General features: G+C 37.7%; 1 protein-coding gene across 1 annotated transcript; it reads left to right on the plus strand.

The window, feature by feature from the left end:
- The first annotated feature begins 1,450 nt into the window (after positions 1–1,450).
- On the plus strand, positions 1,451–16,411 carry LOC143860191 (ubiquitin-conjugating enzyme E2-17 kDa-like). The gene is made up of 5 exons (XM_077370753.1): positions 1,451–1,603; positions 1,686–1,779; positions 7,704–7,831; positions 14,550–14,654; positions 16,041–16,411. Exons 2-5 carry the CDS (start codon positions 1,710–1,712, stop codon positions 16,182–16,184), a joined length of 447 nt encoding a protein of 148 aa, XP_077226868.1. The 5' UTR covers positions 1,451–1,603; positions 1,686–1,709; the 3' UTR covers positions 16,185–16,411.

Below are 16,411 nucleotides of genomic sequence, written 5' to 3' on the forward strand. Positions count from 1 at the left end.
GAGCCAAAACTGAGCATTGGACTCAAAGTTAATGTTCTGGATTCACATGGGTTCTCAAAATCCAAAAAAGAGGAGACCTAAATGAACGAGACAAAATCTGCTAAAAAGTGAGCCTGTGGCTGTTTGCTCTTGCAGAATGAGCCGCAAAATGGCTATCTCCAAATGGCCTGGCAAATCCCTTTTGACAAAGATGAAACCGTTCAGCTCTGTCTCTCTCTCTCTCTCGGAAAAATGTCATAGAACACTGTTCGCATATATGACTAGCACGGTCCAATTCTGTGTTCTTCTTCTTCTTCTTCTTGAGAGAGAGAGAGAGAGAGAGAGAGAGAGAGAGAGAATTTAGGTCCATTTGTGTGTATTTTCTCTTCATTTTTACCATGGTCTAGTCAATGGACCCATTGACAGACCACATGGAGTTTTTGCTGTTACAAATTTCTTTGGCCTTCTTTTAAAATTTGAAAGAAAACAAAGAAAACTGCCAGAGAAAAAAGAAAAGAAAGGGCAGTGGACTGAATGACCTTCAACTTCCTCAAATTGAAATTCCTTGACCATTTCAGCAGCAGCTTGGTATTCAAACCTGCACAATTTCGCAAGATACCGATCCTTAGGAATAAAAGAAGATCAGAATATCCTGGATACAGATAGTCACTAGTCGAGCATGAGATTTTATCCCTGACATTTTTACCCCATGAGTTATCAATTAATTTTACCCACAATGAGAAATACAAAAGATTATCTCGCTCAACGATGATGCAGGTGTGCTCTATTTTAGGATCTCTAGAAAGAGGTATGTGTAAAACCTATGATGCATGTGATCGCATGGAATACAAATAGTAAAAAACTAGCTTACCGTTTTGCAACCCTCACTACACCCATGACATCCCATCTTACCATCCATATCCACCCTTTCCTACCCTATAAAAAGGCTATTCCCTTGTGGGGATAGGGCATTAACCTACCAAGGTCCCAAACCACAAAAAAAGCCTTTACCAAGGCCCTAGTTGTTTTAGATTATGACAACCGATTATTGGACCAAAAAATTGCACTAAATTTGGGGACTCCACAAGCACAACCTGTTGTCATAATCTAAAACAAACAAACAGGCCCTAAAAAAAAAATCTATTTTGGAACATTGCAATCATATTGAATTAGTAGAGTGGGCCATAAATTTGGGTGTCCCCGTGACTTACCAAATCCTTCATTTCCTAATTTATTTTTGTCACGCGTAAAGTAAAACGAGTAGCGGAAATCAAATTAGGTGCATGTCGGAAAGGTAGAGGCTGCTTTCCAAACCTCTACTCTCATCCCTTAATACGCATTACGCGTATCTTAGCAAAATCAACCCCTAACAAAGTAACAATACATCCCTCGGCGCATATTACGAAACGATTCCCAATTTTAGCTAGAGTACGCGGAGTGCGACATGCGCAAGTAACAGGGTCGAGCGTCAAAAGATTAAAAAAAGCGTCAACCCAACCTTTTGTAATCGTCTATCCAGAAAAGCCATTGGAATACGATTCCTTTCTAAATAAAACCCCATTTATCACTGAACCCACATAATATAGAGAAGAAGAGAGAAAGCGAAGAGAAACGAATTTCCAAGGTACTTTTTCTTTTCTTTTCCAAAATTTCCTCTCTCCCCTTCGTTATAAATCCTCCCTAATTTTCATCTCCTGATGATCTAGGGTTTCGGGATCTAGGGTTTCGCCATGGCTTCTAAGAGGATCTTGAAAGAACTCAAGGATCTTCAGAAAGATCCTCCTACGTCTTGCAGTGCTGGTACCTTTCACCTCAACTTGTAATTGATCTCCATTTCATTTTCTATCTCCTGTATTTCCCCTCCATCTCTGCCTTTTATTGATTCTAGGTCTTTTTTCGAACCTCGATCTGTAATTTTTTTTCTTAATATGTTGCGTCTTTATGTTTGATTCGGGTAATTTGCTTAGTACTTTTTTTTTCCTGGACATGTTGATCATTTTTTATTGGTTGCAGATTGATTTAATTAAGGTGAAAAGCCAGTAATTTTTCTCTATAATTTGCAATTTCTTGTGATAGTTATTTTGTATGGCTGATGATTGTATTCCAAATCTGCTATATAAGTTGATAGGATTGATTTAAAAGAATGTAAGCATGTCCGATTTATTGACTTATCTATGAGGGATATAAATAGTTTTGTCCTTTTGAGATTAGGGGTTGGCGTGTTCTGCTCTTGGTTAGTGTCCTTTTATTTGGTTTGCTTACATGACATTTCTGAGGGAGCGACCCCAATGGGATGTCTTCCTTGAGGTATAGGAATCATTCTTTTGCTTTGATAAAGAATGGAAAAAGCGGATTTATTGCAGGAACTTCAGAAAACTTATGCTGTGCACACTCTTGAATTTGGCTTCTCAATGTTTTTGAACGGCATTAGGAGCAGATTTCATTAAGTTACACTAGAATTTTGTTGATGTGTATGAATAAATAATGTATATTTTGCAGCTTTAGCTCAGATTTTCGTAATTTTGCTCTTCTTTTGTGGTGTCAGATATGACTTATGATAGGATTCATCGATAGGATGCATATATCTTTCCTTCTTGATTGTGTTCTTCTTTTATGGGATGCTGTTAATATTGTGTATATAGGTTCCTTAATGCAATGCTATAGCAATTCTTTTTGAGTATGCTATGGGGATGTTTCTCATAAACTCCTATTGAGCTACTTATGAAGTATTTTACACATGCAGTGGATGAGAAAATCAAAGCAAACTGTGTTTAACCCACATATCTCTCTCTCTAATCTCTCTCCCCCTCCCCCTCTGTCATTTTTGTTATTATTATTATTATCATTAGTGCGGTATCTGAGCTAGCCACTATAAATACACCATCTCCCATGTTGTTTGACTCATCCAACCCATTCATTCCATAGAACTTGACATAGATAAGGTGTTCCTAAGAAACCATCTCCATACAATGATCATAACCGTTCGATCTGTATTGGCAAAAAATGGACCCATTTTCTAGCCGTCCATTTTAAACCTCCATAAATCATTGCTTACCATGATCCTATGGAGATGATTTCTTAGGGACACCCTATCTATGTTAGGTCCTATAGAATCAATATCTAACATAACCCAAATAACATAGGCAGCCACCCTATATAGAGTCTAGCTCAAATAAGCTATCTGAGCTTGAGCTCAGAAACATATAGAGTCTAGCTCAGAAACCATTTACCATTATTATTATTATTATTATTATCAAGGTTTTAAATTTCGGTTTCGGTACCTATTTCGGGCCCCACCGAAATCCGAAATTTGGTATTAAGCTTCGAAATTTGGGACGAAATTCTTAAATTTTGGACCGAAATTTTCTTACATTTTTTTTTATTTTAAAAAATGCCATTTTCTCGAAATTTCGGACCGAAATTTGGTAATTGGTATTTCGCTAATATATCAAATTTCGGGGAATTTGGTTTCGGTCCCCCCGGTCAAAATTCAAAACCATGATTATTATTAGGGGAATGATATCCCTCCCCCCCTGCCGACGGATAAAATCCCCCCCTTTAACGTTATTCGTTAAGTTTTAAAGGCAAAGAAAAACGTTAAAGGGGGTGAATTTATCCTCAACAAGTGAGCCATTCTCACAGAAACCTTTAAAGGGGGGGATTTTATCCGTTTAGGGAGGGGGGGGGGTATCATTTCCCTTATTATTATCACCATCTTTACAACTTCTCGATATATTTTCATTTTGCTATTAACATTTTTTTGTTTGTTTTTGTTTTGCTTTTTTTATTTTATTCTTCATCTCTGGAACGAGCAATTGATTTTTGGGAAAATTCTCAAAAAATTGTGATTTTTATATGAAAATCTCAAAAAGGATAGAGTTAGCTAATTTCTCAAAAGGGGTGAAACGCATCCCAATGAGTGTTTGAGGACAAAAATGCCCTTATGTTGCCTTTCCCTCCAAGAAAGTAAGCAACAAATCCCAATGCATTTCACCTACCAATTTGACTTTTTTACCTTCTTCTTCCTATGCAAAAATCAAACTCCATTGGCTATTGTAAAAATCCCAAACGAAATTCTATTGCAGAGAGGTGAAACTCCCCTCTCCTAAAATATAGATTTTATTGCATCTTTTATTTTTCTTTGGCTTTCAAACCTAAGCTTCTCAATTAGGTCAATTGTGATACATTTGCATACATTTAACATGTTCCTTACACTGCTATGGTGTATTGTCATAATCTCTCTATCTCTCTATTGCCCTCTATGTTTCTATTTAGAGTAAACCAGGATGAAACTCATGTCTATACAATTACAACCACTATTTAAATGTGTAGAAGCAATATTTTGTTCTCGGAACCACTGTTGATATCTGGGAACCAGTATTTAAACACTCAGAAGCAGCAATTATACCTAGGAACCACTATTTACCACTATGTAGTGGTTTCGAGGTATAAATAGGTGTTCCGAGGTATAGATAGTGGTTCAAGAGTAGAAATATTGCTTCACACAATATACCTTGGAACCTTCATGGTTCCAAGGTATAAATAGTGGTTCCATAGGAGAAATATTGCTTCAGACAATCTAATATTACTTCAGTGGATGTCAAAGTTGCAATGAATTTATGAACAATGGGTTAAATAGTTGTCTAAACAGTCAGATCTTATCGTGGTTCATAGTTTAGATGACCTAATACTTGTTCCGTTCCGAGAGTTTAAATTGTGAGATTGAAATAGTTATGCAGTCAAAACCACTATAAAAAGTGAGAATGACTGTATTTATTTGATTTTAAACACTCAGAACCACTAACTAGACCTAGGAATCACTAATTATACCTAGAAATCACTAATTTTACCTAGGAACCACTATTTACCAGTATTTAGTGGTTCCAAGGTATAAATAGTGGTTCCAAGGTAGAAATATTGCTTCAGACAATCTAATATTACTCCAGTGGATGCCAAAGTTGCAATGAATGTATGAACAATGGGTTAAATAGTTGTCTAAATAGTCAGATCTTATCGTGGTTCATAGTTTAGATGGCCTAATACTTGTTCGGTTCTGAGAGTTTAAATTGTGAGATTGAAATAGTCATGCAATCAAAACTACTATAAAAAGTGAGAATGACTGTATTTATTAGATTTTAAACACTCGGAACCACTAATTATACCCAGGAACCACTATTTACTAGTATTTAGTGGTTCCAAGGTATAAATAGTGGTTCCAAGGTAGAAATATTGCTTCACACAATCTAATATTACTTCAGTGGAAGTCAAAGTTGCAATGAATGTATGAACAATGGGCTAAATAGTTGTCTAAACTCTAAACAGTCAGATCTTATAGTGGCTCATAGTTTAGACGGCCTAATACTTGTTCTGTTCCGAGAGTTTAAATTGTGAGATTGAAATAGTTATGCAGTCAAAACCACTATAAAAAGTGAGAATGACTGTATTTATTGGATTTTAAACACTCGGAACCACTAATTAGACCTAAGAACCACTATTTACTAGTATTTAGTGGTTATAAATAGTGGTTACAAGGTAGAAATATTGCTTCACACAATCTAATATTACTTCAGTGGATGTCAAAGTTGAAATGAATGTATGAAGAATGGGTTAAATAGTTGTCTAAACAGTTAGATCTTATAGTGGTTCATAGTTTAGATCGCCTAATACTTGTTCCGTTCCGAGAGTTTAAATTGTGAGATTGAAATAGTTATGCAGTCAAAACCACTATAAAAAGTGAGAATGTCTGTATTTATTGGATTTTAAACACTCGGAACCACTAATTATACCTAAGAACCACTAATTATACCTTTTCACATGTTTTACACATGTCTGACGGAATGGTGGAAAGGTCGACCTGCAGGTCGACCTGTAATTGGTCTTCCTACCTGCTTGGTCAAATGGTGAAAAGGTTGACCTTTAGGTCGACCTATCAAGGCAAATTCCCACCTGTTTGTACATATGCTATAAAGGTCGACCTGTAGTTCGACCTATTATGGCAAATTCACACCTGTTTGTGAAGAATGTAAAAAGGTCAACCTTCAGGTGTGACCCGTACAATACTGCATTGTATTTCATTAGATCACCCTGTGGAAATGATTTTTTAGGCACAACCTATTTTCATTGTGCCTTATCTAATGGACGGTTTGGATCATCCTATGGTGTGGTATGGGTGGGCCCTACGTTGTTCAAAGATGGTGGGCCCTACGTTGTTCAAAGATGGTGGGCCCAACAGAAACCGTTGGTGGAATGGTGGGCCCATCTTTGCACAACGTAGGCCCCACCCATACCACACCATAGGATGATCCAAACCGTCCATTAGATGGGCCATAAATGTAAATAGGTTGCGTCCCAAAATATCATTTCGATAGGCTGATCCTAGCCCTTCGATCTAAATAGAAACTACATCTTATGCAACCTCTATAGATTGTAGGGTTGTGATCATCCTATGGAAATGATATTTGGGGCACAACTTATTTACATTGTGGCCCATCAAATGAATGGTTTGGATCATCCTATGGAGTTGGTTGTATAGTAACATTAAGGCCCGTCCACAATATAGGATGATCCAAGCCGTCCATGGTTTGGATAATCCTATAGAGTTGGTCGTACAGTAACATTAAGGCCCAATCGTTGGCCCCACCTATATGTTTCAAATTGAAGCGTACCGTCCACAACATAGGATGATCCAAGCTGTCCATGGTTTGGATCATCCTATGGTGTGGTTCGTACAGTAACATTAACCCAATTTAGGCCCCACCCATATTTTTAAAATGAAGTGTACCATCTAGACCATAGGATGATCCAGGCCGTCCATTTGATGGGCCATAACATTAATGGCTTGTGCCCCAAAAATCATTTGCATAGGATGATCACAACCCTCCAATGTATAGAGGTTTCCATAATAAGCAATTTCTCTTCATATCTGAGGGCTAAGATCATCATATGGAAATGGTTTTTTGGGACACAACCTATTTACGATGTGGCCTATCAAATGGACTGCTTAGATCATCCTATGGTCTGGACGGTACACCGTCATAGTGGGTTGGATTTGGGCACCAACTCACCAAGGAGGAGAATTTTGGGGGCCCCTCAATTGTTCCTGTTGTGGAGAGAGAGAGAGAGAGAGAGAGAGAGAGAGAGAGAGAGAGAGAGAGAGAGAGAGAGAGAGAGAGAGAGAAGGTCAAAATGTTAGGTGAAATGCATTGGGATCTGTTGCTTACTTTCTTGGAGGGAAAACCAACACAAGGGCATTTTTGTCCTAAAACACACCTTGGGATGCGTTTCACCCCTTTTTGAGAAATTAGCCAACTTAACCCTTTTCTGAGATTTTCAGATAAAAATCACATTTTTTTGAGAATTTTCCCTTGATTTTTTTATTGATAATGCCGTAGAGTTCAAGAACATGCCTGTAATAGATCGTAGCACGTCACACACAAACATGTCTATAATAGATAGGTTCACAGGTGGGCACGCACACACACCTTAGGCCACCTCCACTTTTATAGTACGAGCCAAAATCTGGGGCGGGTGATGTCATAAGAAGAAATGGTGCGTAAAGACTGGAGAGGGGGAGGGAAGAATCAATTTTGTTATGCTATTGATTTAAAGACTTTTCACTCGTTTTTTTAATGTTGTATTCTGAATTTTGAAATAAAATTTCTCACATTATTCTTGATCCTTTCTTCTTTTCTTTGTCTAATTGTGCACTTTTTGAAATCTTACAGGCCCGGTAGCTGAAGACATGTTTCACTGGCAAGCTACAATTATGGGTCCCCCAGACAGCCCTTATGCAGGGGGTGTCTTCCTGGTTACCATTCATTTTCCTCCAGACTATCCATTTAAACCACCTAAGGTATCATATTAACTCTAGTTGCTTCCGGTGTAATTTGGTGATGTAGTTTCTGTCTATGTCGGTCTTCATTTGATTAGGTTGGAATATCTCTGCAATTCTGAAATCTTTTTAATTTTTCCTTCACGAGTTAAGTTTGTTAATTAGTGAACCTAGTTTAATTGTCCGAAGTATTGTTCTTCTCGTATAAATTGATGACTGCAACATCCACAGATGACGGTAGAGGAAAACTAGTTGATAAACAAAACTGGCTTATTCTTGAGCCTTAGCGGATTTAGTTAATAAGTGGCCTTCCTTAAAATTATATGCCAATTTCTTGGGCAATGAAGAAGTCAACATAGAAATTTCTACTCAGAATCAACTGTTCTTGTACCTTGAATACAAAGGTTCTTGTTAGATGTTGTGTTACATACTTACGTTGTACTTATGGTCTAAGCCAAAGGTGGCATTTAGGACATGCCAAATGCTGTAGGTGTTGTTCTTATAGTTTAATGCAAAGCAATGACACCGATAGGATATCTAGCTTTATAAATGCATATTTTAGCCTTTTGAGGAGTTGGTGTTGCCTCCTACCTGCTTTGGGGCTTCCCATCCATTATTTTATTTTTGAACTTTTTAGTTAGTTCGTACAGCTCATTCTGAGGTGGTCTGAACCAATGAAAGTCTGGTAATAAAAAGATGGGTGAGTATTTTCAAAAAAAAAAGGAAGAAGAAGGAAAAGCATGGATGATCTCAAAACAACTCTATGTTGTAACCACAAGGTTGAGGGTTCAATTTGTTTTTTAAAAAGACAAGATGGTGGCTTACCAATTCCAGTCTTTTATTTGATGTGTGCAGGTTCTTTTATTTGCTCAAAAGTCTTGCTTCTGAGTTAAATAGTCACAGTTGAACTCTCAATTTGGACGTTTGTGTATAATATTTGTTTTCATTGTTTCCATGAAAGCAGCAGTTCCATTTGCAAGTAGCCTACATCTGATAGTGAAAGAGTCATGCCATCTCTTCTCAAACCAATTGATGATTTGTTTATAAATATAATGAGTTTAAGTCTCTCAAAGTGGCTTTAGGTTGCTATCCTGACTCCATTATTTTTTAATGGGCCATTTTCCCTCCTTTATTCCGTGGGCCCTCCAATTCCTTGAAGCCATTTCCCCTTCCCTTCCATGGTCTGCACAGGATAAGCCAGTGAGGCCCAATCAAATCCTTCACCTCTTTGCAGATCTTCAATTACCCACTAGGATAACTAGCCGTTTGTTCCTCCCTCCAATTCCTTTCTTGAGCCATTAGCCCCAGCCCTCATAGGGACTGATTAGTATAACTGGTGACGGCTTATCTTTTCATATTTACCTAGGGTAATCATTCCTTTATTGAACATTTTGTGGTTTCCAATAACATTCCATTTCTCTCACACCCATTGCTTTCCATCCCAAGGTTGTTTTTGACTATGTTACATAATAACATCCTCTTTTACTTGCACACTTCCCCAGAACGTAGACATGGGAATCGATTCTAGAGTTGGGAAATGGCATCTCCTGGGAAATGCAAGGGGAAATGTGATGTTATCTGTGTTGATCATTTCTTTCTTGAACACTTTCTGGTTTCCATTGGCAACCCATTTTTATCCAACCCATTACTTTCTATCCCAAAGTTGTTTTGGGATATCTTACAATATACCATCATCTTTTACTCTCGCGCTTACCCAGGACCGTAGATATGGGAAATGGCATTTCCTGGGGAATGCAAGGGGAAATGTGAAGTAATTAATTTTGAAAGAAATTGGAAGTAGTGGAAAATGGTGAAAAATTATTGTTTCCACTTACCATTATTTGGGAAGGATAGTTACTGTTTTTTTTAAAGCACCTCTGTTCAGACCCCTAGGAGCATACTCACTCTATCATCCGTTGTTAGATCGGCCAAATGAAATTAATGCGTATGATAGAGTATAAAAGATCCCTCTTTTCAAAAATGTCTCCTTCTGGGGAAGCAGGGTTCTATAAAAGGATAGTCATTTCTCAAATCATGTTTTCCATGTTTTCTTTAACTCTTTCCCTCTTAAACAAAAATATGTGTTTCCCCCTTTCCAATTTTCAGCTATCCAACTGGCCAAACCCATGTTTTATCCCAGCTGGCATGATGGTGGAACTTTTCCATATCTCATTTTTTGTTAGTATAATCAAACCTCGTGTGTACACCTGTGAGCTGTTGGTCTTTAACCTCACCTATGTGGAGAACGAAACCTCACTGTATTTACCAGTGTTTCTTGTGCTTTGGACAAGAACTAACACAAGGCAAACCGTGTCGATTTGAGCAATGTTTGACATGCCACTTTTTTATTGTCTCGATCTAGTTAAAAGAGTTTTTGATTGGCTATGTAGACCATCCCGAAGTTGGTTTCAGCAGATTTTGTCTTATTCATTTAATTCATCTGAGATGGATGTTCTCTCATGCAACAGTCATCTGAGAAATGGCTTTCCGTGAATTAGCCTACCAAATCCTATAGTAATATTATGCATTTTTAAAATTTGATTTGAATGAAAAAATTTCTAGTACCAGCGACTACTAATAATGAAATAATTATACCATTCAAAAAATAAATAAATGAAATAATAAAAATAAATAAATAAGAAACTAGAAAATAAGCCATTCAAAAAAAATAAAAATAAAGTAGAAAATAAAAAAATCAGAATTCAAATGATAACAATAATAATATAATATTATTAATTATTATAACATATCGTTAAGCGTGCTTGGGTGAGAGTAGTACTAGGATAGGTGATCTCCTGGGAAGTCCTCGTGTTGCACCCCTGTCACTTTTAATTTTAAAAAAAAATTATTATAACATATTAATTAACATTAATATTATATGAATGGAAGTTATTTAAATTTCATAGAATATTGCTTTGTGCTCGACTTAATGGGATACCATTTGAGAATTTGGCCAACCTGCTATTCGGAAAAGCAGACTCATTTGTGGTTTTAAGTTTTAACTAGTTTTAGGTCATTATCTTTACTTGAGCAATCATTAATGTAGATTTATAAGAACAGTGATACCACTACACAGGATGAATTCTAGCCCATGACGCCTTCTAGCCCAGGTCCTACTAACAGTCCGGACTTTTGTTTGTGAATGCCTCTTTGAACAGAGCAACTATCAAAGGAATCTCTTATGACAAAAAGGAGTCCTGCAATTGATTGAGAATTTCGAAAATAATAAAAAAGAAAATGAATTTCTCACCCTCCATCATCCGAAGAAACCCACGCCAAAGTTGTCTCCACCATTGTGATGGGCAGCCCCATTCTTAATCTTGCCCTTAGCTGTGGCATCCCAGACCTGCTGCCCTAGTTATCAATTTTGTCACTTCATTTCGCTTTAAAAATGTTTCGTCCAACGTTTCGTCGTGTTTCGGCTGAAACACTTTTACTTTTTTTTCCCTCTTCTTTTCTTCTCGGCTCTTCTTAGTTCTCTTCTCATCGTCTTGCCTCTTCTTAGAATTGGGTATTTACATGCAAAGTCATTTAAGTAAATGTCTACTTATTTACATGTAAATAGGGAAATACCCCCAATTTGGATTTATTAAAAATAGTTTTAAACCCAATTCTAAAAGCATAAAAAGTCAACTTTCCAGTTCTAGTACAACATTCAACCTTTTTCGGTGATTCTGGGCCGGATCAAAACCTTGATGTTATGATGAATTGGGTTGCATGGGTTGACCTTGTTCCAATTTTTAGCAATTTCTGATTTTTGGATTTTTTCAAAATTTTAACTACTAAAAAAATCTGATCATCGCAGCGTCTTTTCTGAAATGAAAACATTATTAAATGACAAAAGTTTGGATAAAGAATCTCATAATTTAGTCTCTAAAAAATTTTCATCTAGTCAGACACTAGTCAACATAGGCATTTTAGTTGTCAGTGAATTTTTTTCAGTAAATGCTGGATCTTTACAACCTTGATGTTATGATGAATTGGGTTGCATGGGTTGACCTTGTTCCAATTTTTAGCAATTTCTGATTTTTGGATTTTTTCAAAATTTTAACTACTAAAAAAATCTGATCATCGTAGGGTCTTTTCTAAAATGAAACGCTGAAATGGCCGAAACACTGAAGCGATCCATTCCATTGGTCAAAACGAAACACTGAACAAAATGGAATCGATAAATAAGCATGCATCAGATCCTGCTTAAAACATGGAACCCATTAGCCGTCCAAAAGTCACTTGTGGCATCTCCACTGATAGATAACAGTAAGCAGATTTCGGCACGAATCACGGATCGACCTTTTACTAAGTTTCATGCTGCCCTTGCGGTGGATCTTCGTTTGGCTTCTCTTCTACAGTGGCTGCAGTAACTGATGCCTTTTGCCCCACTAGCATGAAATCTTACCCGTTTTAGGACTGTTGTTGGAAACAATGTTGTGATTTAAGGGTTAATGAGACTGTTGGATGATGTAACGTAGCCCCTTCCAACCGAGAGATGGGCTCAAGCCCAATCAATTGTGACAATTATTCAAGGGAAATGATATCTCAACACTGCAATGTTTTGATATGTCCGCGCAAGTTTGTTGTCTTTTAGTGTTTAAAGGGCTGTCAAAAGGTTATTTACAGTTCCTAAAATGCTCTGACAATGCCAATTAAAAACAAAAAGACATGCTACTTTCACGACATATCAAAGCATTGGAGTCTAAAATCATTTCCCTTATTCAATTGATTTTCTTTTCACAAATGATATTAAAGGTTCCGGATCGCAGTGAAATTGATTTTCTTTTCTCAAATAATATTAAAGGTTCCGGATCACGGTGAAAGGATTGAACTTCTAGTGGATAAAATATAAAACTTACAATAACTGAAGAATAGCTTTGAAAGGCAGGAAGCCAACTACGTTGAAAGATGCGGCTCCAGAATCGTCATATCTAAGCTGATGGTAGCAAGGGCTGCACCTGCCCTTCTGATCATATTCTACTTGATAGTTTGCAATGGGTTCAATTGAGGTGCCTCAGTTGAGGTTGTGTGCCTGGAATAGGAGCTATTATCGGTTGAGGTACATCACTTTCCTTGAGGTGCGTGCTTGAAAGAGTAATTCTACCTTCCACGAGGATTGGTGCCCAAAGCCTACCCATTACGATACTGGTCTATAGTGACCCTTTTCCGTGAGGATCAGCATCCCAAGCTGACCCATGAGGACTTGGCCCTGCCTACCGAGACTTGAGCCACATCCAGCCCATTGAGGCAGCGGTCTATTATGATCCATTGGCTTTTATAAGCCTTCTTCGCTGCTCATAGTGGCGCCCTCTTTGGCAACTGGCATCAATCACCATCTTCAATTGACATTCGGCAACCGACGTCGGTCACCATCATTAGCGGATATTCACCATCACCTTTGATGGCGTGTATTTTTTTAAATGGCGAAGGACTTGTTAAGAAAGAAAAGGGAGCACCCCGCGACCGAGATGGTCAATGGAAGAGAAGGAAGATATGGAAGAAAAAGCCATACAGTTGAAAATCATTGCCTTCAAGAAAGGAGAAAATCAAAGCTGTGCCTACCGACTCCTGATTAGGCAATCTGTTGGTGTCATTAGTCTACCTTACGTGCTGTAAAGAGATGGAAGCACCTACTACTCGATCCTGGATCTTGTCAAGCACGTGAGCCAATCTCAAAGGGTGGGGTTGACTTCCATCCAGCCACCTGATTACAGACTTTACAGTGAGGGAGTCTCCCTCAACGATCAACCTGTCCACATCACTGCTATCTTTGTAATCAATCAAGATAACTGAAATCCCCCATGTGCTCTATCTTTCAATGTTTATCCCCTATGTGCTCTTTCATTTTTATCTTTATCTTTCAATGCTTATCCCCTATGTGCTCAGTATAAGCATTATTTAGGGTTCTGTGTAATTGATCAAGATTAGTGAAATCCCATCCTTTACACAACTCTTTCAGTTTTTCTATCCTTCAATGCCACCTCTTTCAATTAAGTCCTTGGCTAGCTATATTTCTCAATTTTGATTTTTTACTTCCTAAGGTTTTACAAGAAAACCTCTCCACATTGCCAACTGTATCAAAAATAAAATGTGACTACTGACAAGAAAAGCTCCTTACAATCACGTTTTTAAGTGCTTGGCTTAAGTTTGGTGCATTCCGACTTGTCATCTCTTTACAATCACGTTTTTCAAGTGCTTGGCCTAAGTTTGGTGCATTCCGGCAGCATTTGCATTGCATAAAACGTGAAATACAATTAGTTGGGCAATGTTAGTAGTGCGTATTTGCCAAGTTTTGCAAGTATATGACAGTTTTACAAGTATGGGCTGACTATGGTAAAAGGGCGGCCCAGTGCACGAGGCTCCCGCCATTGCGGGGTCTGGGGAGGGCTAGATGTACGCAGCCTTACCCCTGCTTTGCAGAGTGGCTGTTTCCGTGACTTGAACTCGTGACCGCCAGGTCACAATGGAGCAACCTTACCGTTGTGCCAAGGCTCGCACTATATGGGCTGACTCTGGTATTGAATGAAAATGCATGGGTAATTTCAAATGTCTCAAACAACAATCATTTCAATAGGAATGATTGACTGTTAATTCATGAGGACAAAAAGCCAAATCTTTTAAAGATTGTGGTTATGTATTCTGGGCAATTTAAGTTTTTCCTTATTATTGTCATTCTTTTATGAATGATGCACTCCTATAGTTTTGTTTGATCTTCTGAGTCTGAGAGTGCTGTCAATTGATCATGCAGGTTGCATTCAGGACAAAAGTATTCCATCCAAACATCAACAGCAATGGCAGCATTTGCCTTGACATCTTAAAGGAGCAGTGGAGCCCTGCTTTAACCATTTCCAAGGTTCTCATTCTATACCTTCTCTGTTGCCGAATACATTGTTTATATCTGCAGAGTAGGTGGGGGTGGGGGGTTAGGACAATTCGAAGTATTGGTGAAAATGGAGCAAAATTGGGGCCGACTCTTGCAATTAATGGGATCAAACTGATAAATTTGTTATAAACTTAAGAATTGGCGGGAAATGTTACGAATGTGGGGCTGACTGTTACAATTAGTGGGATTAATATAGATAAATATGTTAAAATTAGTCGTCTCTTTTTGGAAAGAAAGGAAAAAAGATCGAACCTTTGCCCTTTTCTACCTATTTAATTTGTCTCAAACCTTCTTGTCCTTATTCTTGCTCTGAGCAGATCCAAGCATGATTTAAAACTTCCACTGAAACCGACACGAAACAACTGAAATGTTTTTGTTTATATTCCACTGAACATTTTGTTTCTATCTCCATCGAAATGCATACCAAAAAATGACTGAAATGTTATTCGTTTCCATCTCCACCGAAACACATACTAAAACTGAAGCGCATACGAGTGTATCAGTAGTATAATACATGCTTCCATTTCTGTCAGGACCAAAACACTTGTTGAAACCAAAACCTAAAACCTTGGATCCAAGCTCGCACCAGTAGATTTCTGTTCATAGGTTTCTCGTTTTCATTTGAAACCTTTCTTCTTGTCCTTGCTCCTTTTCCAACGATTAGATCCAAGGTCCCACTGGTAGGGTTTCTAGTTCCAGATTTCTCTCCCAATCACCTTCCATAAATTTATATTTTCATAAAAATTTCCATCATTTTTTCCTTTATTAAGAATGGAAAATGATATGGATAAACTTGTTTTTTTTGTTTTGTTTTGGGATTGTCCCAACAGCCACCGTAATAGTGCCGCATGTACATAAATACAGGCGTGCTTGTCATTTTATCAGAAATGCCAACATATTCTCGTCATGGAAAAGTGTTTATTAATGTGGTCATAGAAAAGTGTTTATTAATGTGGTGCTGTATACGTGGTGTCTTCCTAGCAGCTTGCAAGGAATTGAGGAGGAAAGGAAGAAACTTGTTAGCATCACATAATGTGAAACGACAAATTACTCCAAAAGCTTAAGCTGTTAGAGTTGGTGTTATTTAATCATTTACACTTGTTATTTAATCATTTACACTTACAACACATAATGCGAAAAGATTTGCATGTGATGTGTTTAACAGAAGTCATTATTTGCAATGGGTGATATGGGGATATCTGCTGCATTTTTGTCCTCAAGAATTTGTGGGTCATTTTCACTAATTATTAGGAGGAATCCTGGAGGGAAGTTTTTCTTGTTCCATGTAATCTTATTCATTTTATAAATAGCTGCTGTTTAAGCGGATGGGAAAGGGCCTTTGTTTGCATTTTTCAGGTATTGCTCTCCATCTGTTCTCTGTTGACGGATCCGAACCCGGATGATCCTTTGGTGCCAGAGATTGCCCACATGTACAAGACGGACCGGAGCAAATACGAGACGACTGCGAGGAGCTGGACCCAGAAGTATGCTATGGGTTAGCAAACTGTATGTGTGTTTTCTGTGTGTTGGTGGAGAGCACCTTTTCGTTTATGATTTGGTCTTTTCATTATATGTATGAATGGGAAGTGATTATTCTCTAATTAAGGCCAAAAAGAGAAAAATGTCTTAAAAAGTAGGCTCTCCAAAAACGCATTTCTGCATTTGATAGCTTGTATTCGAATTTGATGGTTTAATTGCATGTGTTTGGTATGTGATTTCAGTCTTCA

Source organism: Tasmannia lanceolata, unplaced genomic scaffold, assembly GCF_043159265.1.
Source record: "Tasmannia lanceolata isolate RefF3 unplaced genomic scaffold, GAP_Taslan_0.1 ptg000037l, whole genome shotgun sequence".
In the NCBI taxonomy this organism is placed as follows: Eukaryota; Viridiplantae; Streptophyta; class Magnoliopsida; order Canellales; family Winteraceae; genus Tasmannia; species Tasmannia lanceolata.

Excerpts from the sequence above, each read along its gene's own strand:
- LOC143860191 (XM_077370753.1), top strand. The coding sequence starts at position 1,710 with ATGGCTTCTAAGAGGATCTTGAAAGAACTCAAGGATCTTCAGAAAGAT. Across the intron at positions 1,780-7,703 it reads TCCTACGTCTTGCAGTGCTG|GCCCGGTAGCTGAAGACATG; the intron begins GTACCTTTCACC and ends GAAATCTTACAG. Across the intron at positions 14,655-16,040 it reads CTGCTTTAACCATTTCCAAG|GTATTGCTCTCCATCTGTTC; the intron begins GTTCTCATTCTA and ends TGCATTTTTCAG.